Genomic DNA, 23,166 nt, shown 5'->3' with positions numbered 1-23,166 from the left:
AAACTATGCCTGCCTAACACCCTGTTAACGGCCCAATGCCTTTGGGTCTCATTAGACATGGAAGCAGCCCTGTGACCCAGCTCCACATTACTCAACTGCAGTCACAGAGGAAATATCATCTGCCCTGAGATCCAGCAGGAACCACACCCTGATAACAGGCTTGTGGACCCCAGTCCTGATGAAAGACTCTGAGGCAGCCCTGTCCACCCATGGACCGAGAGACAGCCACATTCAATGGCTTTTCCAGACTGCTAGCATCCTCAGCTTTATCCCTGACCACCTGTGGACTCAGCTGTAACCCAAACCACCTGCAGACCTTGAGACTGCCCCAACTGCCTTTGAACCAGGCTCTAACTCCATCTGCCCACAGGTACAGCTCCAGATTCACCCACCCATAGACATAATGACCTTATTCATGGAACCCAACAGTAGGCCTGCCTATAAACATTGCCAGCTAACCAGCCCAGAATCTCCAACTGGCTAATTGCAAAGGCCTTTATGTGTGTGGCAAAACCAGTCCGTGATGACCAGAAGAGGTGACTGCTCCATCAAGTATACACACACCAGTGCAAGGATACAAGGGTCATGAAAAATCAGGTACATGTAATGTTACCAAAGGAAATTAATAACATTTCACTACCTGACCCTAAAGAAATGGAGATCCATAAACTGCTTGACCAAATAATTCAAAATAACATCCTAAAAATTTTTTTCTTATACTTTTTATAAAGAATTTCTAAACTTTTTAACAAAATAATCGTTTTTTTTAAGAGACAGGGTCTCACTCTGTCACCCAGGCTGAAGTGGAGTGGAATGGCATGATCATAGCTCACTGTAGCCTCCAACTCCTGGTCCTAAGCTGTTCTCCCACCTTGGCCTCCCAAAGTGCTGGGATTACAGGGGTGAGCCACCATGCCCAGCCAGAATAATCATCTTAAAGAAGCTCAATGAGTGCTAAGAAAACACAGATAAACATGAACAAAATCAGAAAAAAATGCATCAATAAAATTAGAAGTTTGATAAAAAATAAAAAGCATAATAAAAGAGCCAAACAGAAATCCTGGAGCTGACAAATATAATGACTAAACTGAAAAATTCAATAAAGAGCTTCAACAGCAGGCTTGATTAGGCTTCAAAGGCTTAAAGTAATTGAAGTTGTTATCAGCTTAAAACAGATTTATATTTTAAGCAGAAGAAAGAAATGAACTCAAAGACAGATCATTTCAGAAATAAAAAGATGAAAAAGAGCAAAGAAAACCTAAAGGACTTACGGGACACCATCAAGTGAACCTACGTGTATATTATACACATAGAAGTCTCAGAAGGAGAAGCAAGAGAGAAAGGGAAAGAAAGCTTCTTTAAAGAAGTAACGGCTGGAAACTTCACAAATCTAGGGAGGCAAATGGATATCTAGATTTCTGAAACTCAAAGATCTCCAAATAAGCTGAACCTAAAGAGTTCATACTCAGACATATGATAAATACATTATTAAAAGTCAAAGACAAAGAATTTTGAAAGAAGAATGGGAAAAGGGACTTGTAATATACAAGGGAGCCTTTAAAAGACTATCAGCAGATTTCTCAACAGAAACCTTGTAGTCCAGGAGAGAGTGGGCTGATATATTCAATATGCTGAAAGAAAGAAAAGGAAAACTGGCAATTAAGAATTATTTACCCAGAAAAATTATCCTTTGAGAGTGAAGAAGAGTTTAAAAAAAACTTTCCCAAACAAAATAGGAGTTTGTCACCACTAGACCTGCCTTACAAAAAGTGCTAAAGGAAATTCAAGAATAAGGTGAAATGAAAAGATGCTAAATAACAATACAAAATCATATGGAAGTATAAATCTCACTGCTAAAGGTAAATATAAGGACAAACACATAATATTGTAATATTGTGATGAAGGTATATAAATCACTTTGAACACTAGTATGTAAATTAAGACAAAGTCATAAGAATAATTATAACCACAGAAATTAGTTAATGAAAACACAATATAGAAAAAATAAAAGCTGACATCAAATATGTAAACTATGGCAAGTAGGGAGAAAAGTGTAGAATTTTGTATGCAATTGAAGTTATCAGCTTAAAGAAATTGAAGTTAAGTTGTTATCAGCTTAAAACAGATTTATGACTATAAAATGTTTAATGCAAGGTTCATGGTAACCACAAAAAATGTATAGTAGCTACCTAACAGATAAAAAGAAAATAAAGTATATCAGTACAAAAAAAAAATCAAATCACAAAGGAAGGACAGTAATAGAGAAAGAGAGGGAAGAGGAGAACTACAAAACAGAAAACAATTAACAGAATGGCAACAGTAAGTCTTTACCCAACAATAATTACTTTAAATGTAAATCATCTTAATTCTGCAATCAAAAGACATTGAGTAGATGAATGTATAAAAACACAAGATCCAAAGATACAAAAGACTCATGATAGATTTAAGAACACAGATAGGTTGAAAGTGAAAGGTTGAAGAAAGATATTTTATGCAAGTGGTAACCCAAAAAGCATATTTGGCTATACTAAATCAGGTAAGATAGAATTTAAGTCAAAAGCTGTCACAAAAGCCAATGGAGGTAATTATATAATGATAAAAGGGTCAATTTAATAGGAAGATGTAACAATTATAAATACATATGCACCCAACATCATCACCTAAATATATAAAGCAAACATTGACAGATCAGAAGGAAGAACTTAATCTTCTATTATTATTGTGTTGCTTTAATAGAAGACTTCAACACCCCACTTTTCATAATGGATACATTATACAGACAGAAAATGAACAAAGAAAGAGCAGAACTGAACAACCTCATAAACCAACTGGACCTAACAGTCATATACACAACTTTCTACTCAACAGCGACAGAATAATTATTTTTCCCAGGTGCACATGAATATTCTCCAGAATAGATCATGCGCTAAGTCACAAAAAGGTCTTAACAAATTTAAGATTAAAAATATTCCATAGCCAGATGTGGTGGCACATGTTTGTAGTCCTAACTGCTTGGGAGGCTGAGGTGGGAGGATCACTTAAGCCCAGGAATTCAAGGTTACAGTGACCTGTGATCACACCACTTCACTCCAGCCTGGGTGAAAGAATGAAACCCTGTCTCTAAAATAATAAAATGAAATAACATTACAAGTTTGTGTTTTGTTTGTTTTTTTTTTTGACAGAGTCACGCTCTGTCACCCAGGCTGGACTGCAGTGGCACAATCTTGGCTCACTGCAACCTCCGTCTCCTGGGTTCTAGCAATTCTCCTACCTCAGCCTCCCGAGTAGCTGGAATTACAGGCACCCGCCACCATGCCCACCTAATTTTTGCATTTTTCTTAGAGACGGGGTTTCACCACATTGGCCAAGCTGGTCTCAAACTCCTGACTTCAGGCGATCCACCCCCCTCAGCCTCCCAAAGTGCTGGGATTACAGGCATGAGCCACCACGCTTAGCCACAAGTTTTTTTCTTATCAAGTGCAATGGAGTGAAACTAGAAATCAAGAATAGGAAATGGGAAAATTTATAAATACACAGAATTAAACAACACACTTTTAAACAACTAGTAGCTCAAAAAAAAAAGTCAAAAAGGGCATTTGAAAATACTTGAGACAAATGAAAATAAAAACAACATACCAAAACTTATGGGATGCAGCAAAAGCAATACTAAGATGGATGTTTATAGCAATAAATGCCTACATTAAAAAAGAAAAATCTCAAATAAACCACATAACTTTACACTTCACAGAACCAGAAAAAGAAGAACTAAACCTAAACTTATCAGAAGGAAGAAGATAAAGATTAGAGAAGAAATAAATGAAATGGAGAATAGAAAATCAATTTTTAAAAACATAAAACTAAGTTTGTTTTCTTAAGCAATAAATGAAACCAACAAATCCTTAGCTAGGCCTAAAAAGAGAGAGAGAAGTTTCAAATAAATAAAATTTATAAATGAAAGAAGAGCTGTTACAATTTATTCTCACAGAAATAAAAAGGATAATGAGAGACTATTATTAATATTTATACACCAACAAATTGGACAACCTACAACAAACAAATTTCTAGAAACATACAACTTACCATGACTAAGTTGAGAAGAAATTGAAAGCCTGAACAGACCAATAACAGTTAAAGAGACTGAAGAAGTAATAATAAACTTCCCAAAAAAGAAAAACCAGGGACAAGATGGCGTCACTGGTGAATTCTATCAAATATTTTAATAATTAATACCAATCCTTCTTAAACTCTTCCCAAAAATTTAAGGAGAGAGAACACTTTCAAAGTAATTTATGAGGCTAGAACTCTGACACCAAAGCCAGACAAAGACACAAGAAGAAAAGTAAACCATGGGTCAATATCCCTGAGGAAAACAGATGCAAATATTCACAAGAAAATACTAGCATGGCCAGGTGCAGTGGTTCATGCCTGTGACCCCAGCACTTTGGGAGGCTGAAGTGGGAGGACTGCTTGAGCCCAGGAGTTCGAGACCAGCCTGGGCAACATGACAAAACCCTGTCTTTATAAAAGATAAAAATATTATCTGGGCATGGTGGTATGTGCCTGTGGTCCTAGCTACTTGGGATGCTGAGAAGGGAGGATTTCTGGAAGAATTTGAAGCTGCAGTGAGCCATGTTCATGACACTGCATGCCAGCCTGGTGACAGGCAAGATGCTGTCTTTAAAAAGAAAAGAAAAAAATACTAGCAAACCAGATACAACAGCCTATTAAAAGAATTATACACAATTACCAGGTAGGATTTATCCCTGGGTTATAAGGATGGCTTGACCTATGCAAATCAATCACTGTGATGCAATACATTAACAGAATTAAAGGTAAAAATCACATGATCAGCTCAATAGATGCAGAAAAATTACTTGACAAAATTCAAAATATTTTCATGACAAAAACTCTCAAAAATTACACATAGAAGGAAGGTACTCCCACACAATAAAGGCCATTTATGAAAAGCTTGCTGCAACATCATACTCAATGGCAAAAAGCTGAAATCATTTCCTCTAACATCCAGAACAAGCTAAGGATCCTCATCCTTGCCCCTCCTGGTCAACAAAATACTGAAAGTCCTAGCCAGAGCAAGTAGACAAGAAAAACAAAAAATAAAAAATAAAAGGCATCCAAATAGAAAAGGAAGAAGTGAAACTATATAGAAAAAGTAAAACTACCATGCCTCTGTTGCAGATGACATGATCTTATATGTATATAACCCTAAAATTACCACAAAAAACTATTAAAACTAATAAATAAATTCAGTGAAGTTGCAGGATAAAATCAATATTCAAAAATAGTTGTGATTCTATACACTGACACTAAACCTGCATACTATTTTTCACACTGGATGCCCAAATTTACATTCCTGTTTGTGGGAGTGTAAATTGGTGTGACCAGTATGGAAAACAGTATGTAGGTTTCTCAAAAAATGAAAAGTAGGATCACCTTTTGATCCAGCAATCCCACTTCTGGGGATATATGCAAAGGAATTAAAATATGGATCTTGAAGAGATATCTGCACTATCATGTTCATTGCAGAATTATTCACAATAGCCAAGATATGAAAACAACTGAAATGTGCATCCAAAGATGAATGGATAAAGAAAATGTGGCATATATGATGCAGTATTATTCAGTCTTTAAAAAGAAGGAAGTCCCGCCATTTGCAACAACATAGATGAGACCCAGAGGACATCATGCCAATTAAAATAAGTGAGACACAGAAAGATAAATACTGCATAATCTCACTTATGTGTTGAGTCTAAATCAGATAAACTCAGAAGCAGAAAATAGAATGGCAGTTGCCAGAGGCTTCACGGAGGTGTTGATCAAAGTGTACCATGTTTCAGTCATGAGAGATAAACTTACTGTACAACATATGAAATATCATTTAACAATTCTATATTGTATACTTAAAATTCACTGAGCGAATAGGTCTTGTGTTAAGTGTTTTTACCACAAAAGAAAAAAAAAGCAAACAAAACCAAAGGGAACAGGAGGAAACTTTTGGAGGATAGGTTTGTGGTTTTGATTGTGATGACAGTTTAATGAGTGTATACTTATCTCCAAAGACATCAAGTTGTATACATTAAATTTCTACAGGTTTTTGTATGTCAATCACACTTAATAAAGGGCTTAAAAATAATTTTTAAAATACATACATAATATCTGTGTGTGTATATATAATAAATATATAATTCTCATAATGTATATGAATACATATGTGCATATAATGTACATCTATTATGTACACATAAAATATACTTGTATTATATTTAAAATGAGACATAATATGTATATGTAATATTTATAGACATATATTTCTATTATTTTGCTTATTTTCTTTTTTTAACTTTCATTTTAGATTCGGGGGTACATGTGCAGGTTTGTTATATAGGTAAACTTGTGTCACAGGAGTTTGTTGTACAGATTAGTAGCACTTGGGTCTTGGGGTGCACGTTCACTTTATGTGGAATGGTTGGATGTAGGCTACCCACAGAGCCAGGATATGTGACTCTGCAGCAGCCCCTTGTAGCTCAAGCCCAGGGGTTCGATTGTAACTGTAATTCTACCCTGAGGGACAGAGCACAGCTCTGGTCCAGCTTTGGGGAAGAAGGGGTACTCTGGAGGTTTGGGCCCACAGAGTGGGTTTGGGAACTTGAGCCAATAGGGCTCAGTGGCAACTCAGGTCCCTAGGGATGAGGCACCAAGTAGTGGTGACTCTAGACCGTGGGATGGTGGGGCTCAGAAGTATCCCAGACTCTGAAGCCAGGTGCAGTGGCACCAAGTATCCTAGAATACTTGGGATACAGGGAAAGGGATGTCTTAGCAGCCAGGACTCTAGAGGGCTAGTTCAGCTCCAGGGAAGCAGGGTACTATAATTCTTTTGGCCTCTAGTGTGGGGTGCCTCAGCTCAGCCACTGTTCTGTTTCCCTGGGACCCGGGGTACTATGTCATCTTAGTCCTGGAATGCACAGCTGCTCAGTGCCACTTCAGCTTAGGCCCAGGGGTGTGACTATTCACAGGTAGCCCAGGCACTATTTCCCTGGGATGTAAGATGCCACTCAGCTTAGGTATTGGTGTACATGACCACTCTTCTGGGAGGCAGGACACTGCTTTAAATCAGGCACTGAGAAGATGTGACTGCTCTGAACAGCCAAGGTTCTGTTTTCCCAGGGGCCAGGGTACAGCAGCAACTGGGTGGGATAGATGGAGCAGTTCCACCAACGCATCATTTTCCCAGGAGGGTGTGTGAAGCTTTGGCTTCAGTTCACAGGTTCAGGGCTCAGCAGTGACTGGGAGAGAAATATGGGGCAGCTCCAACAAGGCACGGTTTCCTCAGGAGGCAGTGTGCCATTTCAGTTCAGGCCCCTAGGGGCAGGGTACAGCTGCAGCTGAGAGTGGTAGATGAAGCAATTCTACCAAAGTGCTATTTCCCCAAGAGGGAGTGTAGAGCTTAATGTTCAGCCTGAAGGGGTTAGGGAGAAGTGGGCAGAGCAGTTCCACTTGTGGTTGGCCCCAAGGGGAAGAGTGTGACAGCTGCCTGCATCTTGGGTTGGGGATGTCAGGCCATCGGGTGGGGGTGGTTTGGCAGCAGTTTACCCTCAGGGATGAAGGGAAGCTGTGGCTGCTTGCCCCTGGAGCAAGACACATTCCAGCAGTAATATCAGTTCCAAGATGGTACAGCACAGTAGTCTTGCAGGCCACAGGAGTCAGGGCACAGTGTCAACTCCTTCTCTGGCGGGAGCATAGCTGTCTGGCCCTTAGGCCGCTCCCTCAGCTGGGCTTAGTGCCTGTGAGGACTGCAGGGGACCCCAGTGGTGAGGACTGTAGGTGTCTAATGTTTTAATGAGGGCTGCTGAGATCTTCTAGCCTAGGTTTTCACAATAGGAAGAAGTTCCTTCCAGTCCCCAGCTGATCCAGGCTCGGGGAGTGGGTGGTGGAGGCCTAATGTTTCCTTTCATTCTCTCTGTGGCTATCCTGAGTTTCTGTGTTCATCAGGGTTTCTGTTACTCCTTCAACATACACTTTCCTTTTGTTATTTTAACTTTTATTAGAATGTAGTTATTCATGTATTGTTTCAGCTGTGTTTATGGAGGCAGGGGCAAGTGCTAGGGGCTTCTAGTCAGCCATCTTCCTGACATCACTTATCTTGATCCTTGGTTTTCTCATCAGTACATTGGGGATCATAATGGCTACCTCAAAGACACTCTATATGCAGCGCCTGGTAGTGAGTAGGTAAATACGTGTTCATCCTCTTATGACCTTTTATCAGACACATATAACCTTAGAATAGGTCATTAGAGATTCTGTCATCCCTTCTCTCATTGTACAGCTGATGGGCCAAATTCTCAGGTCTCACTGCTATTTAATGACAAGTGCAGAGCCAGTGTCCAGATTCCTGCTCAGTCTATTGCAAGGTTAGCAAACTACAGTCTGGGAACCAAATTCAGCTTCCCACGTGTATTTGCGTGGCCACCAAGCTAGGGATGATTTAACATTTCTTTATAGTAGGAAAAAAAATCAAAAGAAGAACATATTAGGGCACATGGATAATACATGCAATTCAAATTTTAGTGTCCATAAATGAAGTTTTATTGCAACAAAACTGTGCTCTTTTGTTTACGTGCTATCACGTCCTACAACTACATAGTTGAGTACTTGCAATAGACTATGTAGCCCATATATCATAAAATATTAACCATCTGGCACTTTATAGAAAACGTTTGCAGAGCCTTCCTTCCTTCCTTCCTTCCTTCCTTTCCTTCCTTCCTTCCTTCCCTTCCCTTCCTTCCCTTCCTTCCCTTCCCTTTCTTCTTTCTTTTCTTTCTTTCTTTCTTTCTCTCTCTCCTTCCTTCCTTCTTTCCTTTCTTTCTCCTCCCTCCCTCCCTTTCTTCCTTCCCCTTCCTTCCTTCCTTCCTTCCCTTCCCTTCCTTCCCTTTCTTTCTTTCTTTTTTTTTTTTTTTTCTTTCTCTCTCTCTCCTTCCTTCCTTCCTTCCTTCCTTCCTTCTTTTCATTCGTTTCTTTTTCTTCTCTCTGTGGCCCGGGCCGGAGTACAGTCGGCTCGCTGCAGACTCCCTCCCTCCGGCTCCCGTGATTCTCCTGCTCCGGCCTGCGGGCTGCCTGGGATTGCCGGCGCGCGCCACCACCCCTGCTTGCTTTTCCTCCTTTGGCTGGAGGCGCGGTTTCGCCAAGTTGGCCAGGCTGGTCTCCAGCTCCTGACCTCGAGTGGTCTGCCCGCCTCGGCCTCCCCGCCTCGGCCTCCCCAGGTGCTGGGACTGCAGACGGAGTCTCGCTCACTCGGTGTTCGGTGTTGCCCGGGCTGGAGTGCGGTGGCGTGGTCTTGGCTCGCTGCAGCCTCCGCCTCCCAGCCGCCTGCCTTGGCTTCCCAGGGTGCTGGGATTGCAGCCTCTGCCCGGCCGCCGCCCCGTCTGGGAGGTGGGGAGCGTCTCTGCCTGGCCGCCCATCGTCTGGGATGTGAGGAGCGCCTCTGCCCGGCCGCCACCCTGCCTAGGAAGTGAGGAACGTCTCTGCCTGGCCGCCCCGTCTGGGAAGAAGTGAGGAGCGCCTCTGCCTGGCCGCCCATCGTCTGGGATGTGAGGAGCGCTTCTGCCCGGCCGCCCCGTCCGGGAAGTGAGGAGCCCCTCTGCCCGGCCGCCACCCTGCCTAGGAAGTGAGGAGCGTCTCTGCCTATCCACCCCATCTGGGAAGTGAGGAGCACCTCTGCCTGGCCGCCCCGTCTGGGATGTGGGGAGCGCCTCTGCCTGGCCGCCCCGTCTGGGAGGTCTACCACGGAGGCCAGAAGCAATGTGGGGGCTGGACGTGGTGGCTCACGCCTGTAGTCCCAGCACTCTGGGAGGCCGAGGTGGGTTGATCACTTGAGGCTAGGAGTTCAAGACCAGCCTGGCAAACATGGCGAAACATATGAAAAATACAACAGACAAACCAACCAACCAACCCAACGACAACAAAACAGGTCTACCCTGGAGTCATACTCTAATTTTTTCTATTTTCCTCCCTTTCTGATCCTTTATCCTACTTTCTTTTTCTTCCTCTCCCTTCTCCTTCTTCTTTGTCAAATAGAGGATTGAGTTATTATCATTAAAAAAAAAAAAAGAAAAGAAAACGTTTGCAGAACCTTTATCTATTGCATCACACACTGCTCTGAGAAGGGGCCGGGAGGGTTTACCAAGTGATGAACAAGCTCAATTCTAAAGAAAATCCTAATACATTCTAACAAAAAACTATTATAGGGTTTTTGATGCTGTTTTATCATATTTATTATTTATGACTATTATTTTAATGCATATCTGGTTGTTTCTTTTAATCAAAAATGCTCTATTAAGCATTGTTTCTTAAGAAATAAATTTATTTGTCTATTAATTATTAGGTAGAGTCATAATTTTTTTTTTTTGAGACAAAATCTCCCTCTGTTGCCCAGGCTGAAATGCAGTAGCACGATCTTGGTTCACTACAACCTCCACCTCCCAGGTTCAGGTGATTCTTCCACCTGAACTCCCCAGTAGCTAATTTGTGGTATTCCTCTTGGGTGGCATGCACCTCCCATAGGTGCACACCACCATGCCCAGTTATTTTCTTATTTTTTATTTTTTGGTAGAGCTGAGGTTTCACCATGTTGCCCAGGCTGGTCTCAAACTCCTTGTCTCAAGTGATCTGCCCACCTTGGTCTCCAAAAGTGCTAGGATTATAGGCGTGAGGTGTGAGCCACTGTACCCAGCCTGAGTCATAAATCTTTTTTACTTATTTATTTATTTTTTGAGACGGAGTTTCTTTCTTGTCGCCCAGGCTGGAGTGCAATGGCGTGATCTTGGCTCACTGCAACCTCTGCCTCCCAGATTCAAGCAATTCTCATGCCTCAGCCTCCCAAGTAGCTGGGATTACAGGCATGTGCCACCATGATGAGCTAATTTTGTATCTTTAGTAGAGACGGGGTTTCTCCATGTTGGTCAAGCTGGTCTTGAACTCCCAACCTCAGGTGATCCACCCGCCTCGGCCTTCCAAAGTGCTAGGATTACAGGCATGAGCCACCGCCCCCGGCCTAGTCATAAACCTTTTAAACCAAAAGGGATGTTAATAGGGTGCTCATTTCACACATGCTTTTTTATTATTCATATTTAATATATGTTTACAGTTTATTTATTAATGAGTAACATTATATTACATTACATATTGCTCGGATTCAATCACTGAACTGAATTGTCTCAGGAATGTACTTCACTCAAGTTTCCCAGGAGCCAAGGAGAGTTGTTAAAGCTAGTAAAATTTATATCCCTAAACTCACCTTTTCGCTGCATGATTGAGGCAGTTGGCGGAGATAATCTTACATTCTTAAAAATTACTATCAACAATTCATTGCCTACAAGATAATCCCCAGATTACTCAGCAAGGCATTCAAGTCCCTCATATGTAATTCCAATGCATCCCTGCCTCCTCTCTTGCCACTTCCCCATCCCTGGGCTCTTCACATGAATGCTACATTTCAGCCCACACTGGAGTACTCATGATTCCCAAACATGTTCTTTCCTATCCCCATGCCTTTGCTTAAGCTCTTTCTACTGCCTGGCGTGATCTTTACTCGACTTCCCTGTGGTGAGCCCTACTTATCCTGCAAGGTGCACATTAGATTAAACCTCCTTACCTTTATGAATTCTTCCTGGATTTCCCTGACTGAATCAGAAGCTTTGTTAATACCTCTGTTAGAGCATGTGTTATGCTGCTGTTCACGCTGGAAGTTGAGCTCCTTGTAGCGACACTTGCAGCATGTTGATCCCTATATTCCCAGCAATTTGTAAAGTGCCTGACACATAGGAGGCATTCATAAAGCATTTCTCAAATGAATGAATGAATGAAACTGAGAGTATGGGTTAATATATCTAGCTAAGCACTAACTCATAGGTTTTGTTGTTGTGTGTTTGTTTGTTTTAATGTAATAAAATGTTCTTCACAAAAGGGTAAGGTCTTCAAGTGGGAGATATGAGTAGACACACCAAAGAAAGACACTTGGTTTTCAGGGCCATTTTGAGAAAAAATGAGATATTACTTTGGAACAGAATGAAATAATATGCAGATGTTAAGTAATGGTTCTGTAAATTATTTGTCATCTCTCTTCTTAAGTAAATATTTAGTACTCTTCTCTGAGACTTAGAGAGAGGCTGTGTTAGCTGCTCTATTCAGAGATAAAAGAATGCCTCCTAGTTGGTCATAGCTAATGTTTGCTGTTCCATTAGATCTCCAAATTACAGAACCCAGAATCTTCAGCCTACTCTGCTCCCAGGTGAACATATGCAGGAAAGATGCAGCAAGCTGACCATCCACCTCATAATGCATATGCTGTGTTTGGTTTTCAGATGCTCAGTCCCTGGTATGATGAGTTTCTGGATGAAGAGGACTACTGGTTTCTCCTTTTTACGGTAGGAAGGACTTTGGGTTCGGAAGGAATCATGAGGATGAGGGAAGAAGAGAGAGTAATTACTGTTTTAAAAGGGTTATGTGTTAAAATAAATGAAATTGTTATTTTTCCTAGAGTCAACCAAAGATTGGCATGGTCCCTGTTGTTCTAAAGCTAAACCTCTCAAGGAAAAGGACTCAGTGCATAAGATGACTTGAAAAATTCACAACCACAGAAAATTTCTCCCTTATAGAAAATGAGTTTGATTAGAAAAGGGTGGGAGTTGGCATGTAAAGGAGCAATGGTTCTTAACACTGAAAACAGCCTGCGTAAGACCATGTGACAGGGAGGCATGGAGCACTGAGCTATTACAAAATTATTGCTTCTGGTTTAGTTCCTGTAACAAATGCAGTCTTCCCCTCACCCTCTTCTCTTAGACACAGAACAGGTTCATCAGCTCCAGACAGCGTACAAGAGAATTTATAGGCAAAGAAGAGAACATTCTTCTTTATAAGAGGATTCAGCAGTCTCTAGAGTTAAGCCAGGCTTTGGCTGACATGAAGGAAATGGACTATATGCAGTGGCGAAAGATAGCTACTGAGGACCTGAAACAAGGAGGCTCTCTCCAGGTAGAGCTGACATCTCCAGTGTTTCTAACAGGTCAGAGCAGTCACTGTAATTTTTTTGACCTTTACATATGGGCAACTGGAAAATAATATTTAACATTTACTAATTATTTACTAAGCATCAGCACAATGCAATGCAGAGATTACCTAATTTGGTCATCAAAACAGCCTATGAGGTAAGTACTAAGTAACTGAGGCACAGAGAGGATGTGACCTCCCCAGGGTCAGAGTAAGTTGCAGTCAGGATTTGAATCCAGACAGACTGACCGTAGAGCTCCCTGCTGGATCTGAGGGAGCCAGAGTGCTCAAGTGTAGCTAGACTCTTGCCCACGAAAGCATCACCACAGTTGATGCTGAATACTTCATTTCGTGCATCTGATAAGCATGTTCCACCTCACAACATTTCCTCCAGAATAGGGTCCAAGTGCATTTCTGTGAACGTATTTTACAGTTACCCACTTCCCTAATATAACACACCAGCCCACCCAGGCAGTGGAGAGACGTCTTTAGGAGCAAAAGGCTTTGCTGTCCCAGAAGTCTGGGGTTACACCCGTGCTCTCCTACTCACTTGTATGCTTGAGCAATGTATTTAACCTCTCTTTGAGCCCCAGTTTTCTCATCTGTAAAATGGGAATAATAACAAATTTACTGTGCAGGTGACCTGAGATCATCTATGAAAGCTATTAGTACAATGTTTCACAATCACTTAAGAGTTCAATACTGTAAATGTTATTCATTATTATTCAAATTGAGCATACTGCTTTAATTATCTATGTTGAGACAGTTGGAATACTGCATATTTCTCAAAACTTTGATCCACAATAAATGTTTGACTTCATAATTCCTTAAACATACCTGTGTATACGTGTGCACATATATATGGAGAAAAATTTCCAAAGCAATACTTGCCCTTATTACGTAAGATGCTGTACTCCAACACTCTTTATTCTATTATGTTTCATGTCATATGAAAGCTAACAATGTCACCATTTAGTTTTTGGCATACTAGTGAGTCATGACCTACACTTTGAAAAACATGGATAAAGAGTAAGCAAAAGCTTTGAAAATTCAGTTGTACCATTCATATGCTCTGTGAGCTTGGGCAAGTTACTCCATCTCTCTGAACCTAATTTCTTCATCTATGCAGTGGAGATAATGGCTCCTAATTTGTTTAGGATTAGAGGTGATGTATTTACATAGCAAGCAGGTGCTAAGTAAATGGTACTTGTTAGATTACCAAAAGAATGTAACATCAGCTCTTTTTTAAAACTTTAATATGCACTCTATATACAAACCAAGATGCCCTGGATGCCTGCCCCTCAGAGCCATGCTTGGGCATAAATTATTTAAATCTAGCATGAACAGGCCCTCCTTTTTAACCATAGAGATTCCACTCTCTCTCTAAATACCAAGGATCTTAGATTCTTTCCCAGGAATCAAGACCAAAGTAGAAGAAAAGATGGCTGGTAAGTTTCACCACACATATGTTGGGCAATGGGCATTACTTTGGTGGCTATGGGACACCAGAGATAGCCAGTAAGAATGTGAACCACCCTCCATGGAAGCTCTTTGTCTCTCTCCAAAGCACATATCATTACTTCCTCTATCACTGCTTTTTTGGAGCACAAGTCTGGCCTAATAAAAGGCCTTCTTTGCATTTGGCCGAGTCAGAGTCTTGAACTCAGGTAGGTTGGTGTCTCAAGCTGTACCCTAAACTCACAGAGTACCAGAGCTAGAATATTATCTTTTTTTTTTTTTTTGAGATGGAGTGTAGTGGAACAATCACAGCTCACTGCAGCCATGACTTCCCAGACTCAAGCAAAGCTCCCACCCCAGCCTCCTAAGTTGGTGGGACTACAGACATACACCACCACACCCAGCTAATTTTTTATTTTTTGTAGAGATGGGGGCTTGCCATGTTGCCCAGGCTAGGCTTGAACTCCTGGGCTGAAGCCATCCTCCTGTCTTGGCTTCCCAAAATGCTGGGATTAAAGGTGTGAGTGACCACGCCTAGCCTATGTATGGTACTTTTAAAAAATTATTATTATTACTATTATTTGAGATGGAATCTCCCTTTGTCTCCCAGGCTGGAGTGCAGTGGTGCTATCTTGCCTCACTGCAGCCTCCACCTCCCAGGTTCATGCGATTCTCCTGCCTCAGCCTCCAGAGTAGCTGGGATTACAGGCACCCACCACCACGCCCTGCTGATTTTTGTATTTTAGTAGAGACAGGGTTTCACTATGTTGGCCAGGCTGGTTTCGAACTCCTGACCTCAAGTGATTCGCCTGTCTCAGCCTCCCAAAGTGCTGGGATTACAGGTGTGAGCCACCACACCTGACCACTATCATCTTTTATACAGGGAAACATGACTTCCAGAATGGTGAAAAGACTTGCCCAAGGTTGCTCAGCAAGGAAGGAAATGATACAGGACTAGAAACCTGGATCCACTGCGGAAATAATCCACTGCTTTTAACACTTATGGTCAAGATGCTCCTTGATTACACATCATGATGATGATGATGGCTCACATTCACGGGTCCACACCCCAGTGCTGTTTATAGACTCAAATAGTATAGCTTCAGAAAGTACTGAACTGCCTAGAGAGTTCCAGGAGAACTCTGTGCATTTAGATATACTCTAAATCCCAGAACTCACAACCGAAATGAATATTTCTCATCATTAGGAAGTAAGGTGCTACTATTCTGCTTCTGTTACCCAGATCATTGTTAAAACCTCTCTTACTATCTCAGCCTCATTGTCTCACCACATTTTGGATACAAAAAGGTATTCCCTCTCAATTCATCATGCATAACTTAAGATGATATATGGCTCTCTCTAGAAAAAAAAAATCCATTCCAAAGGACAATGATTTGCAACTATTGATAATATTCAGATGTGTAAGTTAATTCTGAAAGTAATTCCCAAAGTCAGAGCTGAGAAAGGGAAAACATAGCATAGCATGTTCATTGCCATTTGTTATTATTAGGGGCTTCAATTTTTTTTTAAGCAATAGTAGAATGTTTGAAATGCATTTGTAGTTGTGGTCTCATCCCCGCACTTCGGGAGGCCAAGGCGGGAGTATCGCTAGAACCCAGGAGTTCAAGACCAGCCTGGGCAACATGGCGAAAACCTGTCTCTGCAAAAGAACAAATACATTTGCTACTCAATCCCTCAACAGGTGGATGCTTTGAAGGAATCGCCATTCATTTGTATGAGTTACTTCTCATATATGGATTAAAAAATAGTGCTCTTTCAAGTCATATCTTGGTTACCCTAGCATCCCTCAGGCAAATAATCTCCATTGCTCAGTTTTCCCTAAGAAGGAGAGGATCTTCTCATTCTGGAGGGGAGAGGAGGCTTATGTCCTTGCTTATAATTTAGCTTAGGGAACTTGTATTATTTCTGTAAACATCCCATTAAAACACTATTGGCCTCTTTAAATAACTTTTTTTTTTTTTGAGATGGAGTCTCCCTCTGTGGCCCAGGCTGGATGGAGTGCAGTGGCCCAATCTCGGCTCACTACAAGCTCCGCCTCCTGGGTTCACACCATTCTCCTGCCTCAGCCTCCCAAGTAGCTGGGACCACAGGTGCCCGCCACCATACCTGGTTAATTTTTTTGTATTTTTAGTAGAGACAGGGTTTCACCATGTTAGTCAGGATGGTCTCGATCTCCTGACCTCGTGATCCGCCCATCTCAGCCTCCCAAAGTGCTGGGATCACAGACATGAGCCACCACTCCCAGCATTTTAAAGGCAATACCTTCAACAAAAGTATATGAATCTTTGAACCCAGACTTTGGACAACTAAACTATATCTCTGTTTTTCCTTACTTCACAGACATAACTAAAATGTCCTTTGAGGAGCTTTGCTACAAGAATCCAAAGATGGCCATACAGAAGATCAGTGATGACTACAAAATATACTGTGAGAAAGCACCTAAAATAGGCAAGTGTTTAAAATCAGGGATAGACGAGGCAACTAGGTTTTTTCAAATCTAAGAGAAAATCTGTAATCTTATGTTCCTTAAGGAACATAAGCCAAAAGAGGAACCATGCTTTGTCGGAAATGGAGAGGTGGTTAGGGGGTAATGACTATGTCTTTTTTCTCCTACGAAACCATAGAAGCACATCATGAAAATCAAATGTAATCATAAATGAATGAAGTGATGATGGTTAAGATTGTTCATTTCTACTTTCTTATCTAGTTATCACTCTGGGGTTTTAATTAATGTGAATTCTTCTTCTGTCAAGTTACCTGGAGGCTGAGATTTGTGAGGGGATGTTTGTTAAGGAGTGCTCTTAGGAATAATACCTATAAGAGAGTGAGGAAGGCAGGATTGGGGAGAGGTAGATGCTCAACTGTGAAGCAATCACAACAGGCCTCAGCAGATGCCATAAGAAACTTTGATGCCAGGGTGGCCCTTCAGAGTTGTCCCTCAATGAGGTAAGAAGTTTAATTTGGGCTTTAGTTCTTCCACATTGATCCACTGGATATGTGAATGTCCCTGGGGAGGATATAACCTAGGGCTTATAGCCAGGCAGTTTCCTTTGGCTGAAGCAACTTCCAGAAGGGGCCTCCTCTCTGGGCCATCAGCAGCCAACACTCAGGCATCTAGGGGAATGAGCGTTTTGGCCCTGAAGGGAGGTTCTAGGTAGTACCCAGTACCACCCACTACTGTCCATTTGCTTTGTATAGAAATTTCACCTCATCTTGGAGTAGCTCCTCCAGGAATCTGATAGTTTCTTGTCCTGGGAAATGTATTTGAGAAAGGCAGGCTCATATTACTCTACCTTATCTGAAGACCATTGCTAATATTCCTCTTCTTCCTCTCCTGCTCCCCATCCTAGATTCCTCTCATGCTCAGCTAGCACCTCTGCTGGTCTTGGGGTCTTACTAGACTCTCATCTCTGGGATACCTGAGCCCCTGGTCATCACGACTTCTCAGGCTGTGGCTGATTCACTTGTCAACCTATCATACAAATTGGGCCAGGGAATACCAAGAGTGGCAAGTGAATTGTCCAGTATCTGCTATGTAACATGATCTTAATGATTAGGATCAATTACCCTATCAGTACAGTGACTCCTTTGCTTGCCTGCTGACTTCTTGGCATAAGGAGCTTAATGCAATTGAACGCCTACCATTTCCTCTAGTAGAAGCATTCTGCCTCCAGGAACTAAGATCTCTAGACTGGCACTGTCCATTACAGGAGCCACTAGCCCCATGTGGCCATTGAGCACTTGAAATGTGACTGGTATGTGTGGGTAAATAAAATACATTGTTAAAATTAATTTCACCCTTTTCTTTTTAGCTTTTTCAATGTGACTACCAGAAAATTTTAAATTATATACATGGCTCACATTATATTTTTATTTGGACAGCACTGGTCTAGGCCTACAGAACCTAAAGGTATAAAGATGACAAATTACTCAACCTCAGGTATTTCTTTATAGCAGTGTGAGAATAGATTACTATACCATCACAAACTGGGTTACTCAAGATCACCCAGTCATAGGTGGCTCAACAGTAATTCATCACAAAATGGAAATGGTACATCTGGAATCAGGCATGAGGCAGGTCAGAAGGTACAAGAAACTACCTAAGCAGGTGACCCAGACACCCATGTCATTACCACTGTGGCACTGCCACTTCACTGTCATCACATCTATGGCTGGTCACATTGATGACCAGCTGACAGAAGAGGAAAAAAGCTGAACCTGTTTCATGAATGGATCATCTCAATATATTGGTGAAAATAAACAGCTGAAGCCCCTATCAGTGGTGATCCTGAAAGATGATGGGTAGAGAAAAATCCCCTGCAACCCCATGAGCAGAACTTTGGCAGCGAACCTGTGCATTCGTTTGTGTGGAAAGAGAAGTAGCCCAGGATAAGAATATATACATACTCATGGGCAGTGATGAATGGCTTGGCTGGTAAGCCAGGGGCTTAGAAGGAGAAAGATTAGAATACTGGAGATAAAATGGTCTGAGAATATACACATGTGGATGGATCTATGAGAATAAACATGACATGTGGAGGTCTTTGTATTGTATCTTAAAGCCCACCAAAAAACAACTACCATGAAAGAGGCACTAAACAACCAAGCAGACAGAATGACACTCTGCCAGTTGATGCCAGAAAGTCTCTGTCATAAGCCACTCTAGTGCTGGCACAGTGAGCTCATGGACAGAGTTCTAGGTGGCAGGGATGGAGGCTATGTACAGACCAACAGCATGTGCCCCATGTTTGAGTGCCAAACACTCAAGTTGCTGGCAACAGAAACAAATGCAGAGCCCACAGTATAGTAACATCCCTAATAAAAACCAGCCACTTAGTGACAAACTGATTACACTGAACACCTTCTATTCTGGAAAGAGCAGCAATTCATTTTGACAGGAACTGATATGTATCTTAGCTGCAAGGTCTCAGACAGCATCACCACCTCGGGGCTTATAAGTGATTGATCCCTCAATGGGATCTCACATAACATTGCCTCTGACCAAGGGATACACTTCATAGCAAAGAAGGTGTGGCAATGGCCAATGGGTCCCATGAAGATGAGATCTACTAGTTCTATTTCCTTTGAGAGCTGCTGGCTTGATAGAGTGATGGATCCACTTTTTGAAGGCACAGCTGTGAAAGCAGCTTGGAGCTACCAGAATGCTGGGGGAGAATGACGATACCTTGGGAAAATGAGGCATCATCTTCCAGGATAATTCAAAGACCATTTTAAGGTGTGTCTTCAGTAGTAGAATAAATGGGCCCAGGTACCAAGGAATGAAAGAAGGGTTCCATTTACCATCAGTATCAGAGACTTACTTAGAGAAATTTGTCATCTTTATACCTTTAGGTTCTGTAGGTCTAGACCAGTGCTGCCCATTGAATTACATTATGTCAGAGGATAGAAAAGTTAATATAATTATGGCAAGACAGTAAATATATATGCTGTCCATCCTACATCAGTGTGAACTGCTTCTTGTCCTTTATGATAGGAATGAAAAAGAGATAGATAGAAAGATAGATAATAGACTGTGTGTATGTGTATATGTGTGTGTGTGCATGTGTGTATGTGTGTCTGTGTATATTTTTCAGGAGATACATATTTATATATATATATATTTTTATATCTCCTGATATAAAAATATATATATATATGTGTCAGGAGATATGTATTTTTTTAGGAGACAGATAAATATATATATCTGAATAAAGTTGCTATTTTCTCTTGAAAATAACAACTAACTTATAGAAAAAAAAGTACAGGAAAAAAATCCTTTATTGAACCACTTGACAGTAACTGTCAACCTAATGCCCCATCATCCTCAAATAATTCAGTGTATACTTTCCACAAACAAGGACATTCTCCCACAAAGCCACAATACAATGATCAGAATCGGGAAATTAACACTGATGCATTACTACCACTTAATTTTCAGACCAAATTCAATATTTATTGAATGTCATCTTACTCAGATTTTCTTTGACTTTTATATCCTTGACACTTTTGAAGATTCCAAGTCTATTTTTCAGAGGTCCCTTCATTTTTGTTTGATATTTTCTCATGATTAGATTCAGGTTATGCATTCAGGTTATTCAGAAATATTGCGGTTCTTTTCATTGCAGCAAGTGTTGCACGATTTTGCTTTGTTCCATTACTGATGATGTTCCCACCCCTCTTTTTGTAGAAATGGAGTCTCACTATATTCTCCTGGCTGTTTTTGAACTCCTGGCCTCAAGAGATCTTGCCTTGACCTCCCAGAGCACTGAGATTATAGGCATTGATCTTCCCTTTGATCATTTGGTTAATGTGGTACCTGCCAGGATTCTTTGTTATAAATTTATTATTTTTCCTTTCATGGTTAATAAGTATTGTGGGGGGTGTACTTTAAAATTATGTAAATATCTCATTCTTACACTCTTAATTCATTAATTTATATCTGTATGAACCTTTTTTTTTTATTCAATGGGTTATAATTCATTACTGTGATTATTTTGGTGCTCAAATTTTCCCCAGTTTGGTAAGTGGCACCCATTTCAAGCTGGCTTATGTCTCGTTTTGAAATGTCTCTTGAGCATGCTCTTGCTTTTTTGTATATGCCTCCCAGGTGCATTTTCTACTTTCCCTGCTCCAGCTCTAGAATCAGTCGTTTATTTGAAGAGCCTCATTCCTTTTCTTAGAGAATGATGCTTAAAAGCCAAAATCAAGAAACTAGATTAACTCATTGCTATTGGAGTTGTCACTGCAATCAGATCTTTTTAGTGGATCCAGCTAAAGAATGTGTGTGTCCCAGAGATTCTGATATGTTGTATCTTTGTTCTCATGGATTTCAAAGAATTTCTTGATTTCTGCCTCAGTTTTATTGTTTACTCAGAAGTCATTCAGGAGCAGATTGTTTAGTTTCCATGTAATTGTATGGTTTTGAGTGATCTTTTTAGTGATTTTCTTAGTGATTTCTATTTTTATTGTGCCGTGGGCCAACAGTGTGGTTGGTTTTTGTTTTTTGAGACAGAGTCTTGCTCTTGTTGCCCAGCCTGGAGTGCAATGGCACGATCTTGGCTCACTGCAACCTCCACCTCCTGGGTTCAAGCAATTCTCATGCCTCAGCCTCCTGAAGAACCGGGATTACAGGCGCCCACCATCACACTTGGCTAATTTTTGTATTTTTAGTAGAGATGGGGTTTCACCATGTTGGCCAGGCTGGTCTCGAACTCCTGACTTCAGGTGATCTTCCTGCCTCAACCTCCCAAAGTGCTGGGATTACAGGCTTGAGCCATGGCGCCTGGCTGTTATGTGGCCAATTTTAGAGTACGTGCCATGTGCAGATGAGAAGAATGTATGTTCTGTTGTTTTGGGGTGAAGATTTCTGTAGATGCCAGTTAGGTCCATTTGGGTCAAGTGCTGTGTTCAGGTCTGGAATACCTTTGTTAGTTTTCTGCCTCAAAGATCTAATACCATCAGTGGGGTGTTGAAGTCTCCCACTGTTATTGTGTGATTGTCTAAGTCTCTTTGCAGGTCTCTAAGAACTTGTTTTATGATCCTGGGAGCTCCTGTATTGGGTGCATACTTATATATTTAGGATAGTTCCCTTTACCATTATGTAATGCCTTTATTTGTCTTTTTTGATTGTTGTTGACTTAAAGACTGTTTTGTCTGAAATTAGAATAGCAACCTCTGCCTTTTTTGTTTGTTTTCCATTTGCTTGGTAGATTTTTCTCCATCTCTTTACTTTGAGCCTGTGGGTGTCATTGCATGTGAGATGATTCCCTTGAAGATAGTAAACAGTTGGGTCTTGCTTGTTTACCAGCCTGCCACTCTGTGCCTTTTAATTGGGACATTTAGCCCATTTACATTCAAGGTTAATATTGATAGGTGTGGATTTGATTCTGTCCTCATTAGCTGGTTATTATGCAGACTTGATTTTGTAGTTGGCTTATAGTGTCACTGGTCTATGTACTTAAGTGTGCTTTTGTGGTAGTCAATAACGGTCTTTCATTTCCATATTTAGCACTCCCTTAAGGACCTCTCGTAAGGCAGGTCTGGTGGCAACAAATTCCCTTAGCATTTGCTTGTCTGAAAAGTTAAATATTAGATTCTTACCAGATATATGATTTGCAAATATTTACTTCCATTCTGTGGGCTGTATTTTCACTATCTTGATAATGTTCTTCGATGCACAAAAGTTTTCAATTTTGGTGAAGTCCAATTTGTGTTTTCTTTCATTTTTTTGCTTGTGCTTTTAGTGTCATATTTAAAAATTTTTGCCAAATCCGCAGTCTTGAAGATTTATCTCTTTGTTTTATCCAAAAGCTTTAAAGTATTAGCATCTACACTGAAGTTTGTTGTTCATTTTGAGTTTTTTTTTGTGTGTGGTGTGAGGAAGGAGTTTAACTTCATTCTTTTGTGTATGAATAGCCAATTGATCCAGCACCATTTGTTGAAGAGACTCTTTTTCCCCCCATTGAATGGTGTAGACATGCTAGTCAAAAATAAATTGACTGTACATGTATGTTTTTATTTTTGGAATCAAAATCCAATTCCATTGATCTCTGAGTTTATTTTTATACTAGTACCACACTATTTTGATAACTGTGTTTTATAGTAAGTTTTAAAATCAGGAGATGTGAG

General features: G+C 40.9%; 1 protein-coding gene across 1 annotated transcript in view; it reads left to right on the top strand.

Moving 5' to 3' along the window:
- The window catches only part of RGSL1 (regulator of G protein signaling like 1), a 112,673-nt gene that overhangs the window by 24,956 nt on the left and 64,551 nt on the right, over nucleotides 1-23,166 (top strand). Inside the window, exons 8-10 of the mRNA XM_030818424.1 lie at nucleotides 12,375-12,437; nucleotides 12,853-13,075; nucleotides 16,879-16,986. Coding sequence (XP_030674284.1) covers nucleotides 12,375-12,437; nucleotides 12,853-13,075; nucleotides 16,879-16,986 — 394 coding nt within the window. The remainder of the gene's footprint in view (nucleotides 1-12,374; nucleotides 12,438-12,852; nucleotides 13,076-16,878; nucleotides 16,987-23,166) is intronic.

Source organism: Nomascus leucogenys, chromosome 9 (genome assembly GCF_006542625.1).
Source record: "Nomascus leucogenys isolate Asia chromosome 9, Asia_NLE_v1, whole genome shotgun sequence".
In the NCBI taxonomy this organism is placed as follows: domain Eukaryota; kingdom Metazoa; phylum Chordata; class Mammalia; order Primates; family Hylobatidae; genus Nomascus; species Nomascus leucogenys.
Note: the sequence above shows the minus strand (reverse complement) of the source record. Positions and strands in the feature narration are given on the sequence as shown.